Below are 25,052 nucleotides of genomic sequence, written 5' to 3' on the forward strand. Positions count from 1 at the left end.
ACACACACACACCACACACCACACACACATTTCCTGCTTTTGCAACCCACGGTTGCTTCATCAGGAGAGAGGGAAGGAGAGGGAAAGACAAAAGGGTGTGGGTTTTAAGGGAGAGGGTGAGGAGTCATTTCAATCCTGGGAGCGGAAAGACTTACCTTAGGGGGAAAAGGGACAGGTATACACTCGTGTGCGCACACACACACATATCCATCCGCACATATACAGACACAAGCAGGCATATGATGGAAATAGATTTGAAAATCGGTTACAATAAAACAAAAAAAAAGTAGTAGTACAAGTTAACAGTGAATTTAAAAACCCAATTAATGAGCTTTTGTATTAAGAGCAGTTGCAAACAACAATGGACAGCAAATGAAAAAAAAAATAGTTTCTTATGCCCTGTTTCATTTTTCCATGTAATAGCTGTTCATTTCTAAGAAATTCTTCTAAGTCCTTCGGCCAGGTACTGAATCACTTGATACTCATAATTCAATTACTATAGAAGGGTTCCTTTCAACTTTCCTATTCTTTGCCCTTTCAGTATGATGATGCTAAGAACCAAACCCCTATAGTTGGGTTATTACCTTTCCTCTTGTTTCATAATAGTATTAACACTCTATACCTCAAAACACTTCCATTCAAATACGCATCATAAATAATGTCCATGAGAAAATAGCGGTGTCTCAGTTTTAAGTGAAATAGCTATCCTTATCTCATAGCTACTCTAGTATAGCCAGTGAGATATTACACCAAAAATTATTACCTGTAAGTATTATGTACTTGAGCTCATAGTATATGTAAAATAATGTAACATGAACATGTATAATACCGTAAATATTTATTAGCTTCTGATTTTTTACATACATAAAAGTAACCTAGTGTCTGTTATAAACAAATACTCCTGAATTACCAATGTTCAATACGATTTATATGTATGCGCAATTTGCAAGAAAAGTCTGCGAGATAAACAGCTGTGTGTGTTCTGAGGTGCTGTTTCTATGCTCAGTGTTTAGACGACCATTTCATTTCATTGTACTTTATCATTATTTTGAACCACATTAATTTCATTGCAAAACACACCTAAATCACTGCTACTTATTACAATCTGTTTGTTTGCATAGTCATTAAGTGACATCTGTGAGAGAGCGCATGTGACAGCTCTGCTGTTACTGAAGTGTTGGCTAGCATCCAGGTATTAAACCATTCCAGATAGAACAGGGAAAGGAAGGTATAATTTAAAGAAGATACAATAATAGGAGGAGGGGAGACCATTGTACAGAAATCGTAAAGAAAGCAGTATAATAGACAACAAGGTTGCAACATTACGCTTACTTATGCCAGCTAATAGGCCCCAGTATTGGTAAGAGAGGAATTTGTCATATGGCTGAATGCTAGTGGGTCCAGGTCTCAGTGGGTGTCGCTGCAGTTCTGGCTTCCAGCTAGGTGACTGATGAGTGAGTCCAGGTAAAAGACAAGCAACAAAGGGCCAGATATGGATAAATCCCAGTACAGAGAATTTTGGGACTTAGGAGGACAGACAGTGCTGCAAAAATGGTGGGGTGTCAGACAATCTTAAAGATGGCTAAGTTACAACTCTCTGAACATTGACAATAAATCACAGTTACATATTAAAGTGAATCTGAATAAATGAGGCGCATCCAATGACACAACAACATTCCAATATCTTTAAAACTATAGAAGTTACTATTTCACAGTGAATCAACATTTAAGAGTGAACCTCTGAATTAGCAAGTATTAAATGCTTCATGCGATTTGAGTATGCAGTATCTCAGATGATAGCAGTGCACTATAGCTTTCATCTGTGAAAGCTACATATCCGTATCTATTTTACTTATTGATTTATGACACCCTTTATATATTTTTCATTATGCAGCTGTTTGTCAGAACATTGTATTCTCCACATTTACACAGCAAGTTGACACAGCACCAGTACCTCACATATTGTTATACTTGTATTTTTATTTAATAAACAGTTTTACTATTTTGGTCCAGTATCTTTATTTAAATGTTGATTGCAAGTGGTATTAAAAAGCTGTGTTAATTTAAAAGTGGTCAGTTGCATGTGTTAGCTGACTCCACAATTGAAAAGCGTGCCAGAAGATGGCCTCTGTCAAGCAGGCATCGGTAATTTTTTTTAAGCAGTTTTTAGTGCCCGTCTGATGTCATTTAACACAAGCACACTTGTGCAAGAATGCTGGCTTATGTGCCTTGTGCAAGAATGCTGGCTTACATGTTAATGAACAAACCTTTACTTACAAGTATTGTGAATAATCAGAGTTTTGCCAAATGTTTGATTTTTTTTTACTTAAATGTTGTTGTAATATATTAGTTTAGTGCAGGAAAGTAGTAAAGATAAACCACATCATGTCTGTAGAGCTTAAGGACAATGTATTTTTGGTGGGGATGACCTTCAGCTAATGGAGAAGCAGACAGTAGTGGAACATTACAGGGGTCAAGTGGAGACTGGGACTTATGAAGTGATGAGCTTATGGGAGCGATTCTGGATCCTTTTACATGAGTTATGGAAGAAGACCGACCTGCCTAGAGTAATGGGTGCAGTTCTGCATGTAAGTGACTGATGATTCAGGGTGAATGACTGGTACCATACTTCAACATTTGAAGGGACTTTATATTTTGACAGATCTGAATGTACCCCTCCAGAACAGGACTCTTCACTATTTCCAAATGTAGTACAGAACTGAGAATAGGCAGAGTATGAGTTACTATTCTGTCCATTGACTTTAATTTCTGAATCATCATGTTAAACTCTGAACTGTTTGAAGCGGGGGAATAATGCGCATATTGAGATCACAAAATGAACTTATCTCAATGACTGTTTAGTTTGGGGATTTTGCTACCATTCTCTTAATGCTCTCAATGTAATGTTACTGCTTTTCATAAGGGTATTTTCTGCCTGCATTTTAACTGAGTATCGTAGGATCACTTCCTGTTTATTTGAGATGTCCTTTCTTGAATAAACATTGTTCAACGTTATTCTCTGTTGTCTACATCAGTTACATACATATTAGAACAGAATACTTGTTATTAAATTAATCATTCAACATTTATTTTGTATTTGTGTGTTTTATTAATTCACAATTCTAGCCAATGGACAGACTATTTGACTTCAGGATCACAGCTACAGGTTATTATTTGCAGCAAATTAGCTGCAGGGCATGAAAGCCTGGCTTGACCCTATCACCAAATCGAGCCATTCATTTTAAACAGAGCCATGCATAGCCCAAGTACTTGAAGTACGAGTAACCACAGGTAAAGACATAACTGGTTTGCTCGAATGAGATGCTGCTTGGGAAGAGCTACTCAGAAGTAACCGTTAGGTACCATTGCAAGGTCTTGGAGTCATCACCCTACAAAGTTAACACAGATTGTGTTCTCTCTTGAGGTCTTGACTTTAAATTACATACTTCTTTACTATATCTGTTGTACACTCCCTTTTCTTTATCTCTTTATGGGTCTGTAAGAAACACCCCCAGGGTGTGGAATATCCACTGCCTTACATGGACCTTCATATCGGTGGAAAAAAATGCTAGTCTCCTTCTTTATATTAGAACTGTAATAATACACTTTGACTAAAGCCATATCATCTCCCTTGACATCAGCTGTAGCAGCATGATGATCATGTCCCTGCATCCTAAACAGGGCTTGCTTCTTCGGCTATTCCTCCACACAATCATGCATTTTGTCCTTTTGTTGAATTCTGCCATCTGGCCAATTAAATAATTGTAGTAATGGTTGCTCAATGAATTTCTTATTTCCTAGGTGAAAGTCCAGTAGATAAATGAGGCAGTTCATTTAAAATAACTTGGAACTCTCGTATCATCTGCACTGTGATAGGTCTGCTGCTATTAAATCGTGCAGTGCTTGGATGCATTTTATGTCACCTGTCTACTGTCTTCCGTTTGACATAATTCATTTGTTGTTAAAGTTCTACTTACCTGCTAAAATTCTTAAAGCAATAAAATTTTGTCATGTGTTTAATACATTTTCATATAACAAGATGTCCATGTCCCTTAAATAAAAACCAAATTAGAACTTCTACCAATATTCAGGGAGTACCATATTTACCAGTATGATCGTGATTATAAGACGACCTCCATTTTTTCCAAGAGGCTCCTTGAGAAAAATTTATTTTTAATTTAGTCTGACTAATCAAATAATAAACTGTTTTATTCACACAAAGTATCAGCCTAAAAAAGTTAATGTGATGCTTATTCTAAAATTGTGCCATTTATTGGTTGTCTACATATTGATAACATAGGGAGAAATAAAATAAATGAAAAGATTTGCTTTTACATTAATTTGAAGACTGTTTTCTTTTTTACATTTTTCACTTACTGTCATCTGTGGTATCACAATTTTTAACCATTGTCATCGTGTTAGCACAGCTATGAAACTTATATCTTTGTTGTCACAAATATTTGGCTGTTTCTTCTGAATATGTTGCAGTTTTATACTTGGCTGTTTCTTCTGAATATGTTGCTATTTCTGAGGTTGTGGTTACTGTGGGACCTAAGAACGCAGCTGTTTTCATCTAAATACATATTGGATTTCATTTTTATACTGACATGATAATGTTACAATGTCTCTTGTTTCCAAACATATTTTCTGCTCGTTGCTCTCTCTGGCTGTGTAGATCGAGCAGCTGACATACTGTCTTTCGTTCCCATCACACATCATTGTGGGTGTCGACAACATCGCAGCACGAAACACATAAGTACACCACTGACTCCCATCTAGACTTTTACTGTCTCCTGCAGAAATGAATACTCTCATTGAGTATTTGTCCAATTTTAAACTCTATTCAATTCAGAATACAAATGGATTCAGACAAACTGCAGTTTAAATGTGGTAGATGTTGATAAAATGCCAAAGATTGCATTACACATTCCCATGGCTGTCCAACACAATGTAATTTGCTGCCCGCTCACTACTGCGCCCTCCCCACTCTCACCTAGTTCTGAGCCAAGTTGATATCACTGTTCCCCCTCCAATCCTTCTGTAACGAAGTTCAGCTCATCCCACCATTTACTGACGTCTGTTGGTACCATCTCCACAACGGATCTTGCACTGTAATTTATTCTCGCACACAGTTATGGTTAGTTTAATATGATTTATCTCATTTGGTAGACATTTCATTCTCAATAAATTTTCCTTCTTGTTCCACCTGAATACCAGCATCATGTTTAAATCTGATTAATAGCTGGTACAATTTTTACATGGTATTCTAATATGCATGGAGGTATTATTATTATTTCTTTACTTTCTCAGACGTTAAGTCTGGTTAAGAATGGAAAGTGACGCGGACCTTGATCAAGCGTCACTTCCTATTAACTGTACGGTATGTGTTATATTGCATTTAGGAACTTTCGGGTAATTGAACATGTATCAATAATTACGGATTTCTGTAGTTGTATATATATGTTTGGATGTAGCTGTATTGCATTGATGTACTGGTGGATATTGTGTGGTATGACTCCTGTAGTTTATAGTATAATTGGTATAATGTCAACTTTATCCTGATACCACATGTCCTTGACTTCCTCAGCCAGTTGGATGTATTTTTCAATTTTTTCTCCTGTTTCCTTTTGTATATTTGTTGTATTGGGTATGGATATTTCGATTAGTTGTGTTAATTTCTTCTTTTTATTGGTGAGTATGATGTCAGGTTTGTTACGTGGCGTTGTTTTATCTGTTATAATGGTTCTGTTCCAGTATAATTTGTATTCATCATTCTCCAGTACATTTTGTGGTGCATACTTGTATGTAGGAACTTGTTGTTTTAAAAGTTTATGTTGTAAGGCAAGCTGTTGATGTATTATTTTTGCGACATTGTCATGTCTTCTGGGGTATTCTGTATTTGCTAGTATTGTACATCTGCTTGTGATGTGATCTACTGTTTCTATTTGTTGTTTACAAAGTCTGCATTATCTGTTGTGGTATTGGGATCTTTAATAATATGCTTGCTGTAATACCTGGTGTTTATTGTTTGATCCTGTATTGCAATCATGAATCCTTCTGTCTCACTGTATATATTGCCTTTTCTTAGCCATGTGTTGGATGCGTCTTCATCGATGTGTGGCTGTGTTAGATGATACGGGTGCTTGCCATGAAGTGTTTTCTTTTTCCAATTTACTTTCTTCGTATCTGTTGATGTTATGTGATCTAAAGGGTTGTAGAAGTGGTTATGAAATTGCAGTGGTGTAGCCGATGTATTTATATGAGTGATTGCTTTGTGTATTTTGCTAGTTTCTGCTCGTTCTAGAAAGAATTTTCTTAAATTGTCTACCTGTCCATAATGTAGGTTTTTTATGTCGATAAATCCCCTTCCTCCTTCCCTTCTGCTTAATGTGAATCTTTCTGTTGCTGAATGTATGTGATGTATTCTATATTTGTGGCATTGTGATCGTGTAAGTGTATTGAGTGCTTCTAGGTCTGTATTACTCCATTTCACTACTCCAAATGAGTAGGTCAATATTGGTATGGCATAAGTATTCATAGCTGTTGTCTTGTTTCTTGCTGTCAGTTCTGTTTTCAGTATTTTTGTTAGTCTTTGTCTATATTTTTCTTTCAGTTCTTCTTTAATATTTGTATTATCTATTCCTATTTTTTGTCTGTATCCTAGATATTTATAGGCATCCGTTTTTTCCATTGCTTCTATGCAGTCGCTGTGGTTATCCAATATGTAATCTTCTTGTTTGGTGTGTTTTCCCTTGACTATGCTATTTTTCTTACATTTGTCTGTTCCAAAAGCCATACTTATATCATTGCTGAATACTTCTGTTAACTTTAGTAATTGGATGAGTTGTTGATTTGTTGCTGCCAGTAGTTTTAGATCATCCATGTATAGCAAATGTGTGATTTTGTGTGGGTATGTTCCAGTAATATTGTATCCATAATTTGTATTATTTAGCATGTTGGATAGTGGGTTCAGAGCAAGGCAGAACCAGAAAGGACTTAAGGAGTCTCCTTGGTATATTCCACGCTTAATCTGTATTGGCTGTGATGTGATATTATTTGAATTTGTTTGGATATTAAGTGTGGTTTTCCAATTTTTCATTACTATGTTTAGGAACTGTATCAATTTAGGATCTACTTTGTATATTTCCAATATTTGTAGTAACCATGAGTGGGGTACACTATCAAAAGCTTTTTGGTAATCAATGTATGCGTAGTGTAGCGACCTTTGTTTAGTTTTAGCTTGATATGTCACCTCTGCATCTATTATCAGTTGCTCTTTACATCCTCATGCTCCTTTGCAACAGCCTTTTTGTTCTTCATTTATAATTTTGTTCTGTGTTGTATGTGTCATTAATTTCTGTTTAATGACTGAAGTTAATATTTTGTATATTGTTGGTAGGCATGTTATGGGGCGATATTTAGCTGGTTTTGCTGTGTCTGCTTGATCTTTAGGTTTCAGATAAGTTATTCCATGTGTAAGTGTATCAGGGAATGTGTATGGGTCTGCAATGTAACTGTTAAATAATTTAGTTAGATGTGAATGTGTTGAGGTGAACTTCTTTAACCAGAAATTTGCTATTTTATCATTTCCAGGGGCTTTCCAATTGTGAGTAGAATTAATTGCTTGGGTGACTTCATGTTGCAAAATTATCACTTCAGGCATTTGTGGTATCATCTTGTATGTGTCTGTTTCTGCTTGTATCCACCGTGCATGCCTGTTATGTTGTACCGGGTTTGACCATATGTTGCTCCAGAAGTGTTCCATGTCTGTTATGTTTGGTGGATTGTGTTGAATGTTTGGTTTTGTTTCCTTCTATTTTCACTTTTTTTGTATCTTCTGAGTCGTTTGGCTAATGCTTGTAATTTCTGCTTCTTTTCGTCTAATTGCTCTGTCGCTTCTTGTTGTGAGATTTTACCTAACCTTTTTCGTTTTTTTTTCCGAGATTTCATTTCTTATAAATTGTGTTAGCTGTCCGATGTCTTTTCTCAGTTTTTCTATTCTGATCTGTAGCCTGTGTTGCCATGCTGGTTTTGTGGGTTTCTTCTGTGTGTTGGTTGGTTCTGATCTCTGCCTAGTGTGTATATTTAGTGTAGTGAGTGCTCCTATATAAACCAGTAGTTGTAACTCTTCCATAGTTGTGTTTTCATTTGTTTTGTTGTGTATGATTGTGTTGACAGTTTTTATTGTTGTTTCGACTTGTGGGTTATTTGGTGGTCTATGCAAGGATGGTCTAATGTCTGTATTTGTGTCTTTGTATTCTATATATGTTAGCTGAAATTTTTCTTCTATATCTAACATCTGTGTCACTTCGTGTTCTATTTGTGCTTGTTCTGGTGGCTGTCTTAAGATTTCGTTTTCCTCTGATTGTTTAATTGGTGCATGTTGTTCTTTGTTTGTTTGCTCTGGGATGTTTGAGTCCATTACTGTATTTTCTTCTTCTTCTGATTGCACATTATTTTGTTCCAGTATTTGTTGTACTTGTTGTTTGATGTTTTCTAATTCTGACTTGGGTATCCTGTTATTTTTGATTATTACACGGATCTGATCAGCTAGTCGTTGTTCTGTTAAAAATTTTAATTCTGGGTATCTGGTAATAAATGTGATCTGTATCCAGTTGTGTTGGTTCCTAGGTTTGTTGCTTGGTAATAACAGAACATGAGGTGTCGATTAACTTCATCTGACCATCTCATCCTCTGTCTTTGTTTTCCTTCTAGGGTGGTTGCAGGAAGCATATCCTGCAAAACACCTCTATTTGGATTTAAATCATTTTCCAGTTGGCTAGTAGTGTCGTTACCATTGTGGGCGGACATAGGGTTCAAGCGTCGTCCCAGACCATGACGGCGCTTGTCCGAGGCTTCTTTAGTTCTGTCCTGAACCAACTAATCACACTAAAAGGGGGGTTAGCCCTATTAGTGGTTTGTTCTTTTCGTCGCCTTTTACGACTGGCAGAACATACCGGAGGCCTATTCTTTTCCCGGGCCTCCACGGGGATTATTATTATTATTATTATTATTATTATTATTAACAAAAGTGGGAATTTAAGGAGATGGGACCTGGATAAACTGACTAAACCGGAGGTTGTGCAGAGTTGCAGGGAGAGCATAAGGGAACAATTGACAGGAATAGGGGAAAGAAATACAGTAGAAGAAGAATGGGTAGCTCTGAGGGATGAAGTAGTGAAGGCAGCAGATGATCAAGTAGGTAAAAAGATGAGGGCTAGTAGAAATCCTTGGGTAACAGAAGATATATTGAATTTAATTGATGAAAGGAGAAAATGTAAAAATGCAGTAAATGAAGCAGGCAAAAAGGAATACAAACATCTCAAAAATGAGATCGACAGGAAGTGCAAAATGGCCAAGCAGGGATGGCTAGAGGACAAATGTAAGGATGTAGAGGCTTATCTCACTAGGGGCAAGATAGATACTGCCTACAGGAAAATTAAAGAGACCTTTGGAGAAAAGAGAACCACTTGTATGAATATCAAGAGCTCAGATGGAAACCCAGTTCTAAGCAAAGAAGGGAAAGCAGAATGGTGGAAGGAGTATATAGAGGGTCTATACAAGGGCGATGTACTTGAGGACAATGTTATTGAAATGGAAGAGGATGTACAGGGTGGGGCACGAAATGTGTTACCAATTATTTCTTTCGTAATTTACGACGCACATTATATATCCCGCTGGGATCTCTACAGCAGTACCAGCAGAGCTTCGAAAAACAAATGAGTTACGAAATGACGTGTAATTCACGATACTGCCGCTAGGAGGCTAGTAAGTGGCAATGGCTGACAATGGAAGACTGACGACACAGCAACGATCGGCAATTTTGTTATTTTTTCATGAAATGAAAAGCCTTTTTGTGACTCAGAGGCGTTTTCGACAACAGTTTAACACACGATGGGTCTCTTGCAAAAAGACCATCCACAGGTTGTACGATAAATTTGTACAGGAAGGAACAGTATTGGAAGCGAAGCGACCTCGGCCTGAGCCTGTTTGTTTGTCGGAGAATATTGAAGCGGTTGCTGTACAGAGAAGTCCCGGGAAATCATGTAGAAAGGCAGCAGTGAAACTGGGAATATCCAGACACTCCATTCAACGCATTCTTAAAAGTGACCTCCATATGTACCCATACAAGATGACCTGTGCACAGAAGCTCACTGAAGAACACAAGCAGCAGAGAATACTGTTTGCTCAGTGGGCGGAGGATAGGGAAGAAACTCTCAACAACGTTTGGTTTTTAGACGAGGTGCATTTTCATTTAGACAGTGTGGTTAACAAACAAAATGTACACTTTTGGGCCACTGAAAACCCACAAGTGCTTCATGAACGACAACAGCGTAGGCAGCAATTTCAAGTCATGGACTTATTGGACCCTTTTTCTTTGAAGAAACTGTGAACAGCGAGCGTTATTTGAGCACACTTCGCAGTTGCTTCATTCCACAGCTTCTTGCTACTGCCTTGCCCTTCAACACGCAGTGGTTCATTTCACCCTCCCCGTAAGGTTACTTCATTTCATTTGTTGTGTAGTGCACATGTTATTCTAATAATCGTCAGAGGAAGTTACTAGCATGAGTCATAATCTGTTAGCATACTTTACAAATGCAGCCTGCAGTTAATCTATTACTTTACTCATTCCACATCACTGAAGGTCCTCTTTCATGTTCGGCTTTAAGGACATGGTGTGCAAATGAAGGAATAAACTTCCTATTTCAAAGACATCAGAAGCCTATCCCACAGCTCACTTCTGGGCACTGCTAACATTTGACATGTAACATCTTCTGTACAAAACAGGGACTTCTTGCTTTCAGCAGTAATTGCTTTCAACAATAACTCTGTGCGCAGTAGGCAGAACGACAGTTTTGAAATACTAATCGTAACTCCTTAGAAGAAGTCAAATGCAGACTTATATAATAATCAAAATTACTAATATTAGCTTCTACTGAATTTTCCACTGCTACTAATGATGAGAAAAGACTAATGAGAGTAGTGGTTCTTACAGCAACAAGTCACATCAGAAATATAACTGCCCAAGTGAAAGAACATGACAGCAGTTGTAGTTAATGTTACGTTCCACTTGCTTTTAGTCGCCTTGATGACTCAACTCTCAATGCAGTTCTCGATGTAAAGTTATAAGGCTGTGCCCACTAGCTTGTATTTTGTGCCCCATGCAGAGTTCAACAAGCTAGCAGTAAAGTTTAATATGTGGAATATTTAAGGCTTCGGTGAAATAAAAGTCAGCAGTTCAAGAAACCAATTCTGAATCTTGTATTCCCCATAAATCAACAAAAACCATTCTGAGCCATGGTATTACATTGTTCATGGTTGAAATTAACTGATGTTGCAGCAAATTTATGCATTTACTTTCCTTTCCAGAATAAAGGGGATCTGTGTAGCAATAAATTACACACAGCATTATGGGTGAGACTCTTTCCTATATAGTCTAAACATCATGAGCTGATTTCTCTGGTGTTTCTGTCCAATCTCCCAGCCTGACTGCTGAAGTTTTGCCAATGTTGATGACTGAAGATGGTGTGCTGGGCAAAGTTGTTAGATGTTGAGATGTAACATGCAGTTGTCACAGTCAACAGTGCACATGCATCTCTCAAGCAGTTCTGTCTTTAGTTATGACCATAGTGTCGCTTCCTATGAGCCTTCCCCCACCAATAGATGTATTTCCATTTGTCAGTTTTTCAGCCACCAGTTATCAGTATAGTGTGTGCGCCGCCACAGATATTTTAATAAGGTGGTGGTCACTGTCTAAAGAATCAGTGATCAATACCCACTGGCATTTAGAACACCCTATCCCAGCAATGTTAAATTTAGTGACTTGGCTTCCCTGTATTTTTCAGGAACAACTGTAGCCATTGACATGAAACTTTTACAGGACAGTAAACTTTGTTCTGAGTCTATTGAACTACAATAATTATATTTCAGCTACTTCTTTCGGAAATAATATTTTTTAACCACACGGTTAAAATTTTGTGTACTTTTTTATATGTTATCCTAAAAAATTTTAATTTTGCATAACAATATGTTCTTTTAGTTCAGTAGACTCAGGGTATGTATGTTATTACTCCCTGAAAATTAGAAAATTTGAATACTCTACTCAAAGTGATTTCTGAGATTTAGGGAAAAAGGCAACAGAAAATGTAAATTTTCAGGAACGGCTTCTAAAGTTTCAAAAGACTGCAACTCACTTAATATATGCTTAATTTTTTTTTTATTTTTAGTAACTCAGAAACACTCTGCACCATACTGCATATCATCCTCTTGATCTTTTTCCAAGTTTTTTCTTCTGTCTGGAATCCTTAGTGGCCAACTGTGCTGCATACTCTACTTATTCAATACGTTAAAGTTCTCTGATGCAGTTTGCTCCAGGATTAATTCCCATATGCTGTAGCACTTTCACCATACCAATGTTGCCATAATTAAAAGCAATAACAGCATCACTGACCCCCCTCCCCCACTTTAGTGTCGTCATTCCAACAAAAACATTTTTTGATCAGTGTGACCGTACAAGATTATTGAACGATTCATTGTGATTTTGAGTCTGACCGTGCAGACACTTCTTCAGTAATGCAGGATTTCCCAGGTCTCTATAAATAGGTTTTATGATATCCATGACTGCTGCTGGGATGGAATGTTTATGGCTGTATGAACTGTTTGAGTACTGGGCATTGTGGTAATTGCGCCATGAATCAGGTCCAGGAGGGCAAAGGTGGTGTACTGGGTTTTCATCAGTTGACAGTCTGTGGAAGAAGGTGGCCCATACTGCCTGCTTCATTTTCAACAAATTTTCAGTATTATTTCTAATGGCCATCCCATAATACTGCTGTAGTTCATCAATCATTTTGTCTGTCAGTCTGCCGTAATGCATGTAAAAAATTTTTACATTTTCAACCGGTGAAGATTATATTTAAAAAAATAAATAAATAAGATACTTCCCATGTGATAGTCATTGATTTCCCATGTCAGTTTGTAAGTGATACATATCATTTTATTCAGAAAATTGCGAATTTTATAATGAGATGTTGTTGTTGTGGTCTTCAGTCCAGAGACTGGTTTGATGCAGCTCTCTATGCTACTCTATCCTGTGCAAGCTTCTTCATCTCCCAGTACCTACTGCAACCTACATCCTTATGAATCTGCTTAGTGTATTCATCTCTTTGTCTCCCTCTACGATTTTTACTTCTGTAGCACCTCATTTCAAAAGCTTCTATTCTCTTCTTGTCTAAACTATTTATCATCCACGTTTCACTTCCATACATGGCTACGTTCCATACAAATACTTCCAGAAACGACTTCCTGACACTTAAATCTATACTCGATGTTAACAGACCTCTCTTCTTCAGAAATGCTTTCCTTGCCATTGCCAGTCTACATTCTATATCTTCTCTACTTCGACCATCGTCAGTTATTTTGCTCCCCAAATAGAAAAACTCATTTACTACTTTAAGTGTCTCATTTCCAAATCTAATTCCCTCAGCATCACCCGATTCAATTCAACTACAATACATTATCCTCATTTTGCTTTTGTTAATGTTCATCTTATATCCTCCTTTAAAGACACTGTCAGATCTGTTCAACTGCTCTTCCAGGTCTTTTGCTGTCTCTGACAGAATTAAAGTGTCATCGGTGAACCTCAAAGTGTTTATTTCTTCTCCATGGATTTTAATTCCTACTCCGAATTTTTCTTTTGTTTCCTTTACTGCTTGCTCAATATACAGATTGAATAACATTGGGGAGAGGCTACAACCCTGTCTCACTCCCTTCCCAACCCCTGCTTCCCTTTCATGCCCCTCGACTCTTACAACTGCCATCTGGTTTCTGTACAAATTGTAAGTAGCCTTTTGCTCACTGTATTTGACCCCTGCCACCTTCAGAATTTGAAAGAGAGTATTCCAGTCAACATTGTCAAAAGCATTTCTCCAAGTCTACAAATGCTAGGAACGTAGGTTTGCCTTTCCTTAATCTATCTTTCCTTAATCTAGGATAAGTCGTAGGGTCAGTATTGCCTCACATTTTTACAGAATCCAAACTGATTTTCCCTGAGATCGGCTTCTACCAGTTTTTCCATTTGTCTGTAAAGAATTCATTAGTATTTTGTAGCCATGACTTATTAAACTTATAGTTTGGTAATTTTCACATCTGTCAACACCTGCTTTCTTTGGGATTGGAATTATTATTTTCTTCTTGAAGTCTGAGTATATTTCGCCTGTCTTATATATCTTGCTCACCAGATGGTCGAGTTTTGTCAGGACTGGCTCTCCCAAGGCTATCAGTAGTTCTAATGGATTGTTGTCTACTCCTGAGGACTTGTTTCGACTTAGGTCTTCAGTGCTCTGTCAAACTCTTCACACAGTATCGTATCTCCCATTTCATCTCCATCTACATCCTCTTCCATTTCCATAATATTGTCCTCAAGTACGTCGCCCTTGTATAGACCCTTTATATACTCCTTCTACCTTTCTGCTTTCCTTTCTTTGATTATAACTGGGTTTCCATCTGAGCTCTTGATATTCATAAAAGTAGTTCTCTTTTCTCCAAAGGTCTCTTTAATTTTCCTGTAGGCAGTATCTAGCTTACCCCTAGTGAGATAAGCCTCTACATCCTTACATTTGTCCTCTAGCCATCGCTGCTTAATCATTTAGCACTTCCTGTTGATATCATTTTTGAGACATTTGTATTACTTTTTGCTTGCTTCATTTACTGCATTTTTATATTTTCTCCTTTCATCAATTAAATTCAATATATCTTCTGTTACCCAAGGATTTCTACTAGCCCCAGTCTTTTTACCTACTTGATCCGCTGTTGCCTTCACTATTGCATCTCTCAGATCTACACACTCTTCTTCTATTTATTTATTTCCCCCATGCTTGTCAATCGTTCCCTAATGCTCTCCCTGAAACTCTCTACAACCTCTGGTTCTTTTAGTTTACCCAGGTCCCATCTCCTTAAATTCCCACCTTTTTGCAGTTTCTTCAGTTTTAATCTACAGTTCATAACCAATAGATTGTGGTCAGAGTCCACATCTGCCCCTGGAAACGTCTTACAATTTAAAACCTGGTTCCTGAGTCTCTGTCTTACCATTATATAATATATCTGAAACCTTCTAGTGTGTCCAGGCCTCTTCCATGTACAGGGTTATTACAAATGATTGAAGCGATTTCACAGCTCTACAATAACTTTATTATTTGAGATATTTTCACAATGCTTTGCACACACATACAAAAACTCAAAAAGTTTTTTTAGGCATTCACAAATGTTCGATATGTGCCCCTTTAGTGATTCGGCAGACATCAAGCCGATAATCAAGTTCCTCCCACACTCGGCGCAGCATGTCCCCATCAATGAGTTCGAAAGCATTGTTGATGCGAGCTCGCAGTTCTGGCACGTTTCTTGGTAGAGGAGGTTTAAACACTGAATCTTTCACATCACTATGCGTGAAACTTGCCCGCACGCGTTCAACCGTTTCTTTGCTCACTGCAGGCCGACCCGTTGATTTCCCCTTACAGAGGCATCCAAAGCTTTAAACTGCACATACCATCGCCAAATGGAGTTAACAGTTGGTGGATCTTTGTTGAACTTCGTCCTGAAGTGTTGTTGCACTGTTATGACTGACTGATGTGAGTGCATTTCAAGCACGACATACGCTTTCTCGGCTCCTGTCGCCATTTTGTCTCACTGCGCTCTCGAGCGCTCTGGCGGCAGAAACCTGAAGTGCGGCTTCAGCCGAACAAAACTTTATGAGTTTTTCTACGTATCTGTAGTGTGTCGTGACCATATGTCAATGAATGGAGCTACAGTGAATTTATGAAATCGCTTCAATCATTTGTAATAGCCCTGTATATAACCTTCTTTCATGATTCTTGAACCAAGTTTTAGCTATGATTAAGTTATGCTCTGTGCAAAATTCTACCAGACGGCTTCCTCTTTCATTTCTTAGCCCCAATCCATATTCACTTACTATGTTTCCTTCTCTCCCTTTTCCTACTGCCGAATTCCAGTCATCCATGACTATTAAATTTTCGTCTCCCTTCACTACCTGAATAATTTATTTTATCTCATCATATATTTCATCAATCTCTTCGTCATCTGCAGAGCTAGTCAGCATATAAACTTGTACTACTGTGGTAGGCATGGGCTTCATATCTGTCTTGGCCACAATAATGCGTTCACTATGCTGTTTGTAGTAGCTTACCCGCATTCCTATTTTTTTATTCATCATTAAACCTACTCCTGCATTACCCCTATTTGATTTTGTATTTATAACCCTGTATTCACCTGACCAGAAGTGCTGTTCCTCCTGCCACCGAACTTCACTAATTCCCACTATATCTAACTTTAACTTTTCTATTTCCCTTTTTAAATTTTTCTAACCTACCTGCCCGATTAAGGGATCTGACATTCCACGCTCCGATCTGTAGAATGCCAGTTTTCTTTCTCCTGATAACGACGTCCTCCTGAGTAGTCCCCGCCCAGAGATCTGAATGGGGGACAATTTTACCTCAGGAATATTTTAACCAAGAGGACGTCATCATCATTCAACCATACAGTAACGCTACATGACCTCAGGAAAAATTACGGCTGAGATAAAAATCTGAAAATGTGAAAAAAAAAATTTTCTATTCTATCTCCCCCTAAGGATAATACTTAATACATTCAACCCTGGCTTGGTTCAGAAAATAATATACATTTCTTATTTGCAGTGTGAGACTAATCTCTACCATTCCCCTCTTTTTCAGTCATAAATTTAACACTACAATTTTAATTTCTCTAGAAATGTGCTGCTTGAAACTCCCTTGCTACCTCTCCTCCAATGAAAGGCTTCTTGCTTCCTCCTGGGGCTGCTCAGCCCTCGCTGCCTCGGTTCGCAGTGCAACAGCTACTGTACATTGTTGGCTCCTTTACGCTATACTGCGCCATATTACTAAACTTTTCAGAAAAATTTTTCTAGCCGTGTAACATAACATAACAGTTACAACTTGCACAGAATAAATACTTGCTTGAATTATCCACATTGCCCCAGACAATTATGGCATAAGACAGAAGTGTGTGAAGTTAGGCAGTGGATGCCAATAATTCCTTCCGCAGATCAACAAAAAGAGAGATTTTTAAGTACAAAGCTGATGGAACTGAGCTTTGTGGCTATCTTGTGCGAGTGCTACTTTTATATCAGTGTATTATTCATTTTGCTGCTTAGGAATATCTCACACCGAGCTTCATTTAGTACATTCCCACTGGTCTTTCGTTCTAGTACTCCTAAGTCATTTTTATTTAAGAACGTAGGCTTCCGCGGGCGGTGTTATAATGATTAAAATTCTTCTGGGTATTATGCCGCGTCATTGCTAAAAACTAACAACAATAATAAACTAAAACCGACATTTCAGCCGAAAGTCTGTTTTAGTTTATTATTGTTGTTAGTTTTTAGCCGTGATGCAGTATAATACCCAGAAGAATTTTAATCGTCATTTTTATTTATTTGTAATTCCATAATATTAGATTCTGTACACTGGTGTACACTGTGAACCAGTTGCAAGCAAGCCTGTTCCATTATTCTCCTGGCTATATCTGGTATACATGTGGAGATTAAGTAAGTGACTTCCATCCAGTACAGATAATGATGGCCGTTGTAGACACCAAAGCCTTAGTTTATGACCCAAGGAAATTCTTCCCACAACTATTGAAATCTTATGATAAACCACCAAAACATTCAAGCAAAGTGTGACTCCTTTGAAGGTGTGCATCTTGAAACTGGAATCAGTACCATGAGGCAGTTGTGGCAACAATGATGACCAAAACACAAACAGCAGTTAAAACCAGTAGAAAGATTTATATGTTTATAAAATAAACTAGATAGTGGGTCAGTAGTGTCGCATCTCAAAGAGAATTTGAAACATTTAGCTTTAGGCAGGAGCAAGAGAGGAACTGTGACTTAAACTTAAAACAATAGCTGACCTAACATTGGATAGATATGTACCTAGTAGAATAGCTTATGATGGAAGGGAAGCTTTCATTTTATAGCCCATGTAAGATGTTGGATGCTCCACTGTTTGGCATCCATATCAAGTAGGGATGACAACATATATTGAACTAATTCATTATTTCCAACATAATGAGTTTTCGTGCCAGTTACCTCAGTTGTCATATGTACAGAGTTCATGAGCATTGATTCATGTAAAATATGATATCAGTGTTAAATATGCAACATACAGTACTTATTTGCATGTTCCATAGATCATTTGGGCTATTCTGCTATCGAAATGATGGGGGACGAAATGAGGGAGGCCATATGTACAAGTGAGTAATGTTAACAATAGTGAACATATAACATGCAACTGCATGTTAAAACTACTGTTTTTACAGGCTGTCAGTTTTCAAATAAAAATTTGTCCATGGAGTAGAATGAATTGTCCAGGAGATATGATTGAGGTTAGATTTAAAACTTACTTTGCTGCTTGTCAGACTTTTATATTATTGGGCAACTGATCAGAAATTATTGTTGTTACATATTGAACATCTATCTGAGCCACTGCCGGCGCTTTTATAATGGGTAATAAAGGCAATTTTTTCATGTAGTGCTGTAGGTATAGATGTCACTATATTATGGATTATTTATGACAAATTTCATTAGGGAATATACGTATTATGATTGTACAGTTAAAATGCCCAACTCCTTGAAGAGTTGGCTACATGATGAGTGTGGGCAAATACTACATGTTATTCTTACTGCTAACTTTTGTGCAATCAATACTTTCTTTCTAAGTGATGAATTACCCAAAAATTATTCCACAAGACATTATTAAGTGGAAATATAAAAATATGTCAGGAGCAATTACATAAAGAGCAAGAGTGGCTAACTACATTATTTGAGTAGCTCAGTAACTTGCTTCTTTTTACACTCAAAAATATGGAGCATTCTACCCTGTCTACTGGTTCAGTTCGTGTGCTACACCAATTATTGGTATGACTGCTTGTTGTGCAGAATTGAATATAGTGTTTTTTTTTTTTTTAAATTAAGGGAGAGTCCATTTTCAGAGAACTACTTAAGAATCCTTTGAAAACATTGTCTTCTTTTGATCTCTAATGAGATTTATTAAAACACTAATATCATCGGCAAAAAGTACCAGTTCTGCTTGATGAATGTTAAGTGGAAGGTCACTCGCATATATAAGGAATCGGAGTGGACTCAAAATTGAACCCTGTGGGATTCTCTTTATGATTTCTCCCTAGTCACTTAAATTTTCTACCTTTCCAATATTGAATTATTCAGCACAACTTCTCATTGTTAAATCCTACCCGGTGACATATTATTATTTGAGCAACCCTTCTGGAATCCAAACTGTAATGTGCTAAGTAAATTGTTTCTACTTAAACATGAGACTACTCTTGAGTGCATTACTCTTTCTAATATTCTGGGAAAAGATGTCTCAGCAAGGAAACTGGACAATAATCATTTAAGTCTTTCCTCTCACATTTCTTATAAAGAGGTTTAACAAGCATATTCTAATTTGTCTGTAAAAATGCCCTGTGCCCTTGCTGAATCACCTTTATTACTAAGGACAATTTTCAGAATTCGGTTTTAAATTCCAGAAGCACCACATGAGTCTTTTTTTTTCTCCCCCCTCCGGGTTGTAGGTGCAACTTCTAGTTGCTTAAGGTTTTGTGAAATTACATTTTTAAAATACCCTCTTGCTTTGTCAACTGAGCCATTAAATCTTGTTCTTGCTGCTACAGCTATGAAGTGATTGTTAAAAGTACTTGAACTTGCGAATTGTAAGTTCCAGCATTGTCATTTATTTTAAATGTTGTTGTGTCTTGCACACTGACTAGTTGTCCTGTCTCCTGTTTCACAATATCCCATATAGTTTTAATTTTATTACCCACATCATTGATTTCTGGCAGGGTGTGCATATTATGGGACATTTTAATGAGTTTCATTAAAATATTGGGTTGGTGCACAAGTTTGTATCATTTTTCCATAAGTTTAATAAACACAACAGATACACGTAACAGAGCTTTTTGCCATCAATAATATATTCTCCTTCAGTCTCTTAAACAGTCTGCCAATGTTGTGGTCACTTTTTGATTCCACGACTGTAGAAATCATGTGGTTTTGAGGTGAAAAGCTCATCGAGCCGTGTTCAGAGTGCATTTTCGTCCGGAAAGGAAGTTACTTGAAGGTTGTTCAATAGTGTGGAAAAGGTGAAAATTTGAAGGCGCAAGAGCAGGTGAATAACGTGGGTGTGGAATGTCCTCCCAACCCTATACCTATATAATGTTTTTTGTCAGTCTAGCGGAACAGAAGCAGCCATTATCATGGAATAACATCACTTTTCGCAGACTCCCTTGTTGTTGTTCTTGGATTGTGTCTGCAAGACATCTCAATTGTTGACAATAAATTTCAGCAGTGATGGTTATACCTTAGGGAAGCAATTTATAGTACACCACACCATCACTATTCTACCAGATGCATAATATTACCTTTTGTGGATGCACACAGGTCTTTCTATGGGGAATTCTTGTGGGCTCAACCATTGCTTTCTTTTCCTTCTGTTAGCATAAAGACACCATCACCAGCAACAATACACATTAGGAATGATCGGTGTTGTTCACAAGCCAATTGGCGACAGAAGTGCATGTGTTGGCCCCTCCCCTCCCCCCCCCCCCCCTTGCCACCCCTCACCCAATTTTTGTGATTTTGGCTTGGAGCATGCGGTACCCATACGCCCGATTTTTGTACCTTCTCCACTGCGTGTAAATGCTGCGTGATGGTGGAATGATCACAGTTCTCAAAAGTACACTGATGTGGATTAATGCATTTAAACAATCTTTATTACACCCCAAAGGTCTTCCTGAATGTGGATGGTCACTAATGTCAAAATGATTCTCCTTAAAAATTGTGCAAATGTTTCTGGCTTCCTCGACTGCGTCTTCTCGCCATTGATCTTAGACAGAAGAATATGTCGGAAATGTTCAGGTTTCTCCATTTGCCATTCCATTTTCTAGTATCCACAGCTTCACTCACTATCTCCAGATGGCAAAATGACAATATGTAAAGTCAAGTAGCAACAGTGAACTAGGAATAAAAAATGATGGTCAAAATATAAACCCATAGAAACCAGAATACCAATGCTTCTAGGTTCTGATCTTCATGAAAAGCTGGACTTTGCACCCAACTTTCTCATATGTTGTGACTCCTTTTTCCATGTTCACTCTAGATGAAAATGATGCTAGTCTGTAATCCCATATATACTAATGGATGTGATGATGTGTATATATAACCAGATATTTTTTAGGTTTTGACATGTGCTGAAGCACAGTTTTGCAGTTTACATGACTGTGAACCCCATTTATGAGATGTTAATTAATGATAAAATAGAAGGAAAGAAATTCTCATGCATAAATTAAGAAAAGAGAACATGTCAGTCATTGACTGGGAGATTGGTTTGTTAACATGTTGACTGCCATGTGCTCAACAGTGGTCACATGCTCCACTATGTTCAGTACAGTGTGTAGTTCAGTACCATGCATTACCTTGTGTTTCTTGATCGAGTTGACACTGGCAGCCAGGAAATCTATTACAATTTCTTATCCACTGTTTTGAACTTTTATTTTTTTTTACATGCCATCAAAAGATATACTGTACTGAACCGAGTGGAGTGTGTACCTATAGGTGGACGGACAGCATAATGCACAAACCTCTGCCATGTTGTCCATTTGTCTCGTGGCAGTCTCGTGCTAGGTATGATAATATTTAGAGGTGCATCCATGCTTTCTGCCAACATATATATATTTTATATGCGTACTACAAACAATTTACAATAAATTCACACATTATAGAATAATTTGTCTGCTATAAAATTTACTATATTACAACGCTAATTTAATTCAAATACATGGAACATTATATACAGTATAATAAAATATTATTCAGTCTTTGCTTCGTATCTCATTCTTCCAAAAGTCCACATATGCCCTCACTGTTTCGCTGTACGCCATCAGGTCTTGGGCTGTGCACACTCTTGGATGGTTTACTAGCGGACATCAAAGCAGGTGGTTCATGGTCTGGATGTTCCCACACGGACACAATGCACTTTCACTAATTCCCCACTTGTGCAGATTTCTGTTACATCTGCCCATTCCTGAATGCAGCCTGTTCAGGGTTTTCCATCTCTCCCACTCAAGTTCCACACCTGGTGGCACCACTTCCTCAGAATTGTGAGCAGATTCTTGTTGTTCCTGCCACAGTCTTTTTCTAGAAGTTTTTGGTGGATCTGTGAGTGGTTCGGTTGAGTGGAGAAAACTACTTCTTGACTTAAGGCATTTTGCTACCATTCGCTACCCATGTAGTGGACGACGTTGATCTTGAACCTGTTTTGTTTGTTTAATTCTGCTCTCTATTCAATGTCGGACATTTGGTGGAGCAATTACTGATAAGGAGTGTAGGTGTTCTACTCTTGTTGGCTTAAGACATCCACTAATATGTCTACACATCTGGTTCACGACAGTGTCCGGTTTGTTTATGTGACATGACCGCTCCCAGACACGATTTGCAAACTCAGCAGCAGAGTAACAGAATGCCATTGTGGTGGTACGTAAAACTTATGGATTAGCTCCCCGTTTTGATGTTGTTAGCTTGCCAAGTTAGTTATTCCGTGATTGGACTTTTGCCCTGCTCTTCTCAATGTGCTGCTTGAATGACAGTGTCCTATCAAGAGTAACTCCCAAGTACACTGGGAAAGGGCAGTTTGTTAATCTTGTGTCATTAGCCATGTCTGAAAGATGGTGATTTAATTACTGAAGCCATGATTTTTGTTACATTGTTCTTTACACAGAAATTCCACTTATTTCATTTAACAAAGACTGTTGGTGTAATGAGCTCAGTTTGTGAGAATTTTTATTTTTATTTAGATAGAGTCTGCTGCTTTAGAACTAACAGCCAGTGGAAAAACATCAAAACCCATTTCTACTCCAAGTGGCAATAGCAATGGTAGTGCTGATGGTGGTGGTGGTGGTGGTGATGGTGGCGACGATGATGATGATGACGATGACGAAGAACCAGTTGATATGGAGGAATTTGAAGAGAGTGGCTTACTGGATGAGGAGGATCAGGTAAACAATAAATTTATTAGAAATGGAAGTGTACTATTTATTGCATCTCTCTCTCTCTCTCTCTCTCTCTCTCTCTCACACACACACACACACACAAACACACACGTGCGCGCGCCATGTCTGAAAGATGGTGATTTAATTACTGAAGCCATGATTTTTGTACATTGTTCTTTACACAGAAACTAATTCGAGCAGTAATTCGAAAGTAATTCGAGCAGGTCTCTTTGGTCTGGAAACATGCTGGTTCTCCAGTATGAAGAAAATCGTAGTGGCTCATTCTGGTATAAAAGTTCTTGTGAGAGTGTTCTGGGGTATGCATGGTGTGTTATTGGTGAACTTTGCTGAACATGGCACCACTGGGAATGCTGCAGTTTACATTGAATCTGTGGTTAAGTAGTGTCATGCCCTTTGTGACAGCGCGCGCGCTGTAGATGATAGATTGATTGTAGATCATAAAATTCATATTGATGCGCTCATTTGTGTTTTGGAAACAAGATACAACAAATATGAAAGAAAAAAAAAACTTTGAAGTTCTTTATACTTTTTGTTGTGATAACACATGTTCAATAACTGAGTTTTCATTGTACATCATGACACCGACACTGACCCACAAGAATTTTATTAAATCATTTTAGAAGCTTTAAAATGTTCTCAGTGATTCTTAAACAACATATTGTGATGTAAGTGTTTGATGTAAGTGTTTGTTGTTCAATGCATGTGTGTCTGCATTCTGAGTGTACTGTATCTTCATAAACATAATAATAAGTAAAAGTCACTTGAGAAAACTATAAAACTGCAAAAGTCACAATGACTGGCCAGTACTTTGGTGGATAAAATTTCAAGTAAAAAACATTTTAAAGTAGAAAAAACTACACTTGGCTATTGGAACTTGTAAGCTCCTTTAGGTCTTCCCAAGGGTTGGGGTTGCTCTCAACTTCTGATCTTGTGACCTCTCCTTTTTATTTGAATTTTATCTGACCCATTCGTCTTTCCTCCCTGAGGAACAAACATACAAGTTCCAGAAGCTACTTTCAAGTGTTTCTGTCAGCAAGTGCTTGGATTTTTTCCCTTGGAAGTAAATATTACCAAATTCAATAGCAGGTTACCAGCCTTCTTTGCTGTGTGTAAGTGATTAGTGAAATTTCTTTCTACACAAGTCCTGCAACAGCTCCAGTAAACAGTAAGGGAGGTAAAGGCAGTTTGTGTATTAATTCAATGCATCCAGAGCTTGTCATGATCAAATTACTGGAAACTACTCTGTTATCGAAATGGCATGTTTTTTCTGTCCTGCATTGATATTAAATGTTCTTTGGATACTGCATAGTTAAAAAAATATATCTGCTTTTCTAAATCTCTCAGAATTTGCTAAGTAAGTATTCTTCAAATATGCCTACAGTACATTCTCTGTCAGTTTTTCCTGTGATGTAATATGGCCACTTGTCATCCATTCTAAGCACACATCTTGAATTGAGATTAAATTTTCAATAAAAATGGCCATGATATTATATGAGGGAGGATCAGTCGGAAAGTAAAGTACAGTAATTTTTTTCTTCCCTAGATTGCAGCTGGAATTTTGAAATATCACGACAATATAGTTTGAAGTTTGCACTACAGAGAGAGTTGGGTTTTTTTTCCCTCCATGTGGAGCTCTAGTGAGAGAAATCTGAACTACGAAACAAACATGGTATGCATGTTACTATCTTCAGCTTGTTAAGAGCAGTGAAATGTAGTTCAATATTTGTGGGCCAAAGGGCATAAATTGAATGAAGTTCAAAGAGACATATGTGGTGTGTATGGGGGACAGCAACAGGGGCCAGTAAATTAATGTGTTATGCCGCAGAATGGCATCTCGTTCTGAAAGGAATCATTGCTGGTGGTGAGTCGTGGGCATACCAGAACACACCTGAAACCGAGCAGGTCTCTTTGGTCTGGAAACATGC

At 37.7% G+C, this 25,052-nt stretch overlaps 1 protein-coding gene across 5 annotated transcripts in view; it reads left to right on the forward strand.

The window, feature by feature from the left end:
* LOC126236327 (ubiquitin-like-conjugating enzyme ATG3) overlaps nucleotides 1–25,052 on the forward strand; it is an 89,713-nt gene that overhangs the window by 34,627 nt on the left and 30,034 nt on the right. For 4 of the 5 annotated variants that reach the window (XM_049945547.1, XM_049945546.1, XM_049945544.1 and 1 more), the window contains one exon: nucleotides 22,912–23,112. The exons of the other annotated variant lie outside the window; for it this stretch is intronic. In XM_049945547.1, coding sequence (XP_049801504.1) covers nucleotides 22,912–23,112 — 201 coding nt within the window. The remainder of the gene's footprint in view (nucleotides 1–22,911; nucleotides 23,113–25,052) is intronic. 5 annotated transcript variants of the gene reach the window in all.

The sequence above is a fragment of the Schistocerca nitens genome, chromosome 2 (genome assembly GCF_023898315.1).
Source record: "Schistocerca nitens isolate TAMUIC-IGC-003100 chromosome 2, iqSchNite1.1, whole genome shotgun sequence".
Classification (NCBI taxonomy): Eukaryota; Metazoa; Arthropoda; class Insecta; order Orthoptera; family Acrididae; genus Schistocerca; species Schistocerca nitens.